Source organism: Bidens hawaiensis, unplaced genomic scaffold, assembly GCF_021521415.1.
Source record: "Bidens hawaiensis isolate Kalapana, Puna unplaced genomic scaffold, B.hawaiensis_p1.1 tig00035455_1, whole genome shotgun sequence".
Classification (NCBI taxonomy): domain Eukaryota; kingdom Viridiplantae; phylum Streptophyta; class Magnoliopsida; order Asterales; family Asteraceae; genus Bidens; species Bidens hawaiensis.
Window position 1 is genome coordinate 104845 of NW_027505369.1, and position 6581 is coordinate 111425.

The following is a 6581-nucleotide window of genomic DNA, read 5'->3' on the forward strand; positions in this document are numbered from 1 at the left end:
AGAGAAAGGTCATAACTTAATAAATTTGAGAGAACCAATATATATGAATATTATGAAAAACAAGGATTTAAACAAATATGAGATAATAATTAAGGATAAAACATACCGGAGAACACTTAATTTGAGGTTGAGTTCAGAACCATCCAAAGACCTCAAAACAATCAACGGAAATAAGATACCAATTTCAACCTGAAAATTAATATTAATGCAAGATATAAGCAAACATATATAAATTTGGGTTGTCTAAACTTTATGAGTACCTTAAGGCTTTCCCTAAAACGCAACAATAGCACAGCAAAAATTCCTTTTGCATACTGGTAAGAGAGAAAAAAATGTATGCTATAAGCAAGAAATACAATCATTTCAAAAAACATTAATGCAAGCATCCAACTTACCTGAAAGAAGGCTGGTGATTGTGAAACTGGTGCACGTAATAAAACATATGATAGGTAAGCTTTAACAGAGTCGATGATGGTAAAGTTCTTAGTGAAGGAGTTACTACCCCCCTCCAACAACCCTTGCAAAATCCATCGCTCAGATTTTATTTATAAAAAAAAACAGATACCCATCAGTCAGAATAAAGAAAATCAAGGATCTAACTATCAGAAGTTAAAAGAGTAAAAAATAAATATGAGAGAGAGAATACGTGTCTTCACAGTAACTTCATCACTATATTCCTTCATGCTATACTTAATATAGACAATACAACAACAATAATTATATTTTTTGGACCTAGAAATTAGCGGTGTTGTACAAAACCTTACCCAATCGAATTGTAATACAGACTAATCACATGGATTAACATCGATTCAATTGAAGAGAGGTGACAGAATGATCCAGATTTAGGGGATTTGTGGTGGTTTTAAAGAAACTGTGTTTTGACACCTCTATAACGGACGATGCATTGTTAATGATTGTTAATGCTGGTAACGAATAACGGATGATTGCTTGTTAACTTTGCCGGAGATAATCAATTTCGCCGGGATAGTGACGGGGAGTTAAAGAAACATTAAATATTACTGCGTCTTATGCTGGAATGTGAAAGATTGCCTATCTCTATTCTAATGTAATATAGATATAGATATAGATTACCAACACCTTTGATTTCAAATAACATGCGATGACAAAATTGTAAATTTATTCAGTTCCGTTTTCGTTCTAAGTAACCATTGCATCTCCTGAATTAGTTAAGGCAAGATTAAGTTGATCTTGAACTTAAACTTTTGGACAGGAAGATGTCAAACTAGGCTAATTTTGAATTGAACGTGAATAGAGGAGTGATAACATTAAATTGATGAACTCTGATCCAGAATTGAGTAATGAAATCAATCTAAATCATGTTGAAATCATCAATCAATCCTCATAACAATTGGATTATTACGTTGTAATTGACCTACAAATTGGAAATCTGAGTAATGGATCCTTGCAATAAATCGAATAACTTTTCCTATCCTAATCAATACATGCACTCCAATCGAAAGATGGTTTTTGTTGCAGGTGCTAAAATTGGAAGCAGAAAAACAAAAACGATTAGCAAAAGCAGTTTCATAGTTACTTTTAGGTTATTTACGTTTATGTCACCGCCTAGTTTCAAATAGAAACTGAAATCAATGGAGTGGTACATAATGTACGATAGATAACTGATTATTATACAATATCTCACCCCTAGTTATATATAGCTCAAACAAAGATTTTCACCCTTATTTATCATCAAAAGACTGCACAAAAATATCATACAAAACCCAAAGGGGATATTAAACACTAAACAGAACATGTTAACACAATCAAAGGCTAGAAGAGTTCCAGCTAGCATCAACCGCGCTCATGATTTTGTCATGTAGAGCCGCTCCAGCACAGGCGATTATTCCCCGATCTAGCCCATGCAAATACGTACCTTTAGAAAAATCCAGTCGCCGGCCACCAGCGTCAGTAACAATACCGCCTGCTTCTTCAATAATAACAACTCCGGCAGCATGGTCCCATATCTTCTCCTTATAACCAGCTCTTGCAAACTTCATAAAAATCTCTGCATCTCCACGAGCGATTGCTGCGTATTTCACCATACTGTATACTCGCAACGGTTGGTTCCTGTCATCAAATTTCATGTCAATTGTCAAATGCATTCTTGTTAATAAATAAGGTGTGCATGGGTCTGTTCGGTCGGGTTTTGTTGAGTTTTCAAACACTGTACGGTTTCAGTATTTTTCAGTGTTGGTTATTAGGTGGGTTTTCGGTTTTGAAATTTTCACACCGAAAGGAAAAGGTTGGTTAAAATAATGAATTTAGGCCTAAATAATTTTGTTAGTCAATAATTTATTTGATTATTATAAATCTGGGCTAAAATATATGGTTAAACTATTAAATTATTATATGTCAAAATAAAAATTGAAAACCTATAAGTTCGGTTCTTTCGGTCTTAATCACGCGCAAAACCGAACCAACTAAAGTTCGGTATTTACAGAAACGTAAAACCAAACCATCGGTTTTTGTTATGCTTCGGTTATATCAGTTTGGTTTTTTGGATTTTTTCAGTTTCGGATTTTTTTTTCAGCTTCATGCACACCATTAGGTATCTTGTTGTTTAAGTAATTTTAAAAGTTACCTCAGCCCAACGCTATGAGCTAACCCTTGTGTGAACCCATGGCTCGAGTTAGCCTTCTCAACCGGCTCACAAAACGTAGCTAAAACCGGATTATCAATAGTCGAAACCTTAATTTGCCTAGCCGGTCCGACACCTTTATCACCGCTTAGCAATGGTTCCATCCACGCCTTCTTACTACCTTTCTTTGCATAAAGCACGCACCCGTTATTATCCCAACCCAAAGCTCCCGGTTTAGTCAACCTCGAAAGAATCCTCCGATACCCGTTTTGGTAATTTAACCACTCTTTATTCATCGGGTAGTTCGGGCAGCCAAGAACCCCGAGAACTACTTGCCCGTTTTCCACTAGTGCTAGAGCTATTGCGTACTGGTCCCCTCGCACGAACCCGAGTGTCCCGTCTACTGGGTCAAGGACCCAAAATCTTCCGGTGGGCCCACCAGTGGAGTTGCACCGGCTAATGGCTTCTAAGACTTGGATGGGTTCGAGATTTGTGACCGGGGGTTTGATGCCGAAATGGTCTGCCGAGGATAGGGATTCATTGACGGTTTTGACGACAGATGATAGAATAGTTGTTGTGTCGGGCTTTGAGAGGGCTTCGATGTCTTCTTCTGCTACGATAGATACGTTTTCAGGTCCAAATGCTTGGGATAATATCCAACTAACTGTTGCTTGTACACTCCAATCTGTTGGTGAATTGAGAAATGAAACTGTTATTGTTTGGAAAAATAAAAACATATATTTCAGTTATTCGATAAAGAGTGAGTATTTATTAGGGTGACAATTGTCTCGGGTTGAAATTGATGAACCATATAACCCGAACATGAAAATATTTGTGTCAACGATATCAATCATAACCCAAACACAATTAAAACCATGTAACCAAGACACAACTCATTTAACCCGTTTATCTAAACAGGTCAAACGTGCAAGTGAATTGTAAACAGTTGTAAAGGGGTTAAGTGGGTTCGTAAACTGTTTGGCGAGTTATAAATGGGCTGTGATATAGTTGTAAAGTTTGGTGGGTTGTAAACAGTCTGTAATAAAGTTGTAAAGTGCCGTTAAACGGGTCATAAAATGTTTGGCGGGTTATAAACGGGCTGTAATAAAGTCGTAAAGGGGTTAGACGGATCGCAAACTGTTTGGAGGGTTATAAACAGGCTTTAACAAAGTTGTAAAGTGATTAAACTGGTCATAACCTGTTCGACTGGTTATAAACGGGCTGTAATAAAGTTGTAAAGGGGATTAAACAGGCCGTAAACCGTTTGACGGGTTATAAACGAGCTATAATAAAGTTTTAAAGTGGTTAAACGGGTCATAACTCATAAAGTGTCTGGCAGTTATAAACGGGCTGTAATAAAATTGTAAATGGGTTAAACCAGTCGTAACCTGTCTGACGGGTTATAAACAGACCGCAAAAAAGTTGTAAATGGGTTAAATGGACCATAAACTATTTGACACGTTATAAACAAGCTATAATAAAGTTAAACTGGTCGTAAACTGTTTGACAGACGGGTTATAAACATGCTCTAATAAAGCTGCGTTGAAGACAGAATCGGGCAAAGTTGTCAAACACAAAAAAGCCTGTTTAGAAAATCAACGTGTGTTTCTCCCTTTTACTTTTGATACATTTGGGTTTCTGGCCCAGAGGCTGTGAATTTTCTGAGCAGGGTTATACGTGTCATACATGGTACTTTTTCGACTCCTACGTCCAAAGCTTCGTTTTTAGTGGGATTGGCTTTGCTATTCAAAAAGGGGTTGCGGCACAGAGCCACTTTATTGTAATCGTTTTTGAGTTTAATGAAATAGCATTTCGGAGCTGCCAACTGGCTTAACATACAATAAAACATATAAATTATATACTTGCATAAATCCTCACACAAATAATTTATAAGAAAACTTACCAGCAATTGTGACAGGCGAATTATCATCTTTAGCTTGAACATTATCACCTCCATTAAATATCAAATCTTCTTGAACCTTCTGACAAAGCAAGCATGCAACATGAACAGCTTTCACAGCAACCTCCAATTCCTTCACATACGATTCAACCTCCACCCACTTACTATTCACCCCCATTTCGTCGTAAAAGTGGGTTTTCTCGTCGCAATTTGAGAGACAACAAATGGGTGTTATTGATTTAGGGTAATTGATATTATGGTGCGAAACCAAGAATCTGAAATGGGTTTTCAGTGAATTGTTATTCTTGGTGCTAAAAATTGAAGGTTGAGGGAATTTGGCAGCCAAATTTGAAGGAATGAGAGGCATGTTATAAAGGGCAATTTCACTCGTTTTGAATGGAGATTTTTCCAACAGTTTAATTTGATTTTGATGTTTGGTGGAGATAGGCACACGAGGTGGGTTGTTGTGTTTGCTTGGTTATGAAAATGTAAAGTGGGAGTTTGCATTTAAGGACTTTGAGATTGTGGATGTGTACACGCAAGTGGTCTATGTGTGTGGTCTTGTCACATGCCAATAATGTATTAATCGAATAGTTAATTAATAATATACGAGAAGATATTGGTTGTGATCGAACTTTTACTTACGAGTTAACTTCAAGGTTATACGTACAACCGAAAAGTCTAGTTTAGTTATCTGGTATTACGGTTTACACGACTGCTTTAATATGATATAGAACACTATATTTAACAAAAACTACTGAGATATCAGATATATGATTTTGGGTAGCTTATTGGGTTTTGGGTTATAAACTATTTATCCATCGGTAGATATGAGTTGGGGGGGGGGGGGGGGGCTAATGGTAAATACGATAAGGTCTGGATGAGCTGAAGAAAGTAAAACTAAAGATTAGATGTTAATCAAGTGTTCGTCAATTGTTGTTCCTCAAATGCTCATCACTAGCTATTGATTCAAGTCATATGTTATGTGTTTAGATTGAAGGGTAGGTTTTCCCATATAGGTACGAAATTTTTTTTGTTCAACAAGTCGCTTCTTTAGATTATGAAATCTGAACCAATTGAGCAAATAAAATCTTGTAGTTCCCTCACGTTGAGTACGATCATCCACCATGAAGTTATATGACGAGGTTCTTCTTCCTTCAGGCTCCAACAACCTACTCCTCGGCTCCAAATAAGGCAACAAAGTAGACGACAAGCCAACTCCTACTTTATCAGTTGCCTTACAAAAAGATTTGACATAATTCTTTATTCTCACAGAGAATTAATGATAGAAGTTATCAATAAGGGTGAGATGGTAAAGATATCAATTGCAGCATGAACTAAAGAGAGAATTAATGATAGAGTTGAATTGTTTTTATTAGACATTAAAGTGAAAGAAATATTATCACTTAACTAATCACATTAGGAAGGGAAAAGTTACCTTTAGGGGGTGTTTGGTAGAGAGATTTGAGGGTGGAGAATTAGGTTTCTCTTGTTTGGGAGAATTAGGCGGAGAATTGGGCGGAGAGTTGGTTTTCTCTGAGAATTGGGTGTAGGCAAAAAGTAGAGAAATCCAATTCTCTCCATTTGGAAGAGAAATGGAATTCTCTCTGCTTCTAAATCGCGTCTCTGCTCTACTCCGTTCGCGTATGATGATGATGATGCTCCGACCGGCGATGGTGATGATGATGCCGACGTCCGGCACGGCGGCCGACGCCGCAGCCACGTCCGTTCGCGTCTCTGAGCCAAAACGAAACCCTAAATCGCGAGGTGGTGTTGCGAGGCGGAACCCTAAATCGCGGTGTTGATGTTGCGCGGCGATGATGATGACGCTCTACTCCGTTCGCGGTGTTGCGACGCGTCTCTGAGCCACCATTTCTCCACCATGATGATGCCGAGGCGGAACCCTAATCACGTCTCTGCTCCCGTTTCTCCACCCATTTCTCTATTGTACCAAACAAAGGAAATGATTGTCAATTCTCCACCCATTTCTATTTCTCTCCAATTCCATTTCTCTCCCATTTCTATTTCCATTTCTTCCCATTCTTTTTCTCTGTACCAAACACCTTTCTTTCGCTAGTGACA

General features: G+C 37.8%; 1 protein-coding gene across 1 annotated transcript; it reads right to left on the reverse strand.

The window, feature by feature from the left end:
* Window positions 1-1784: 1784 nt before the first annotated feature.
* LOC143612728 (3',5'-bisphosphate nucleotidase AHL-like) lies at window positions 1785-4866 on the reverse strand. The gene is made up of 3 exons (XM_077086640.1): window positions 4503-4866; window positions 2603-3284; window positions 1785-2088 (listed from the first exon to the last, which is right to left on the reverse strand). The coding sequence occupies exons 1-3, from the start codon at window positions 4864-4866 to the stop codon at window positions 1785-1787; spliced, it is 1350 nt and encodes a 449-aa protein (XP_076942755.1).
* Window positions 4867-6581: the final 1715 nt, after the last annotated feature.

What these genes read in the sequence shown, in the direction of transcription:
- LOC143612728 (XM_077086640.1), bottom strand. Translation starts at nt 4,866, where the DNA reads ATGCCTCTCATTCCTTCAAATTTGGCTGCCAAATTCCCTCAACCTTCA. An exon ending in TTCGCCTGTCACAATTGCTG is followed by an intron (nt 3,285 to 4,502) that starts GTAAGTTTTCTT and finishes ATTCACCAACAG; the next exon opens with ATTGGAGTGTACAAGCAACA. An exon ending in GCTCATAGCGTTGGGCTGAG is followed by an intron (nt 2,089 to 2,602) that starts GTAACTTTTAAA and finishes ATTTGATGACAG; the next exon opens with GAACCAACCGTTGCGAGTAT.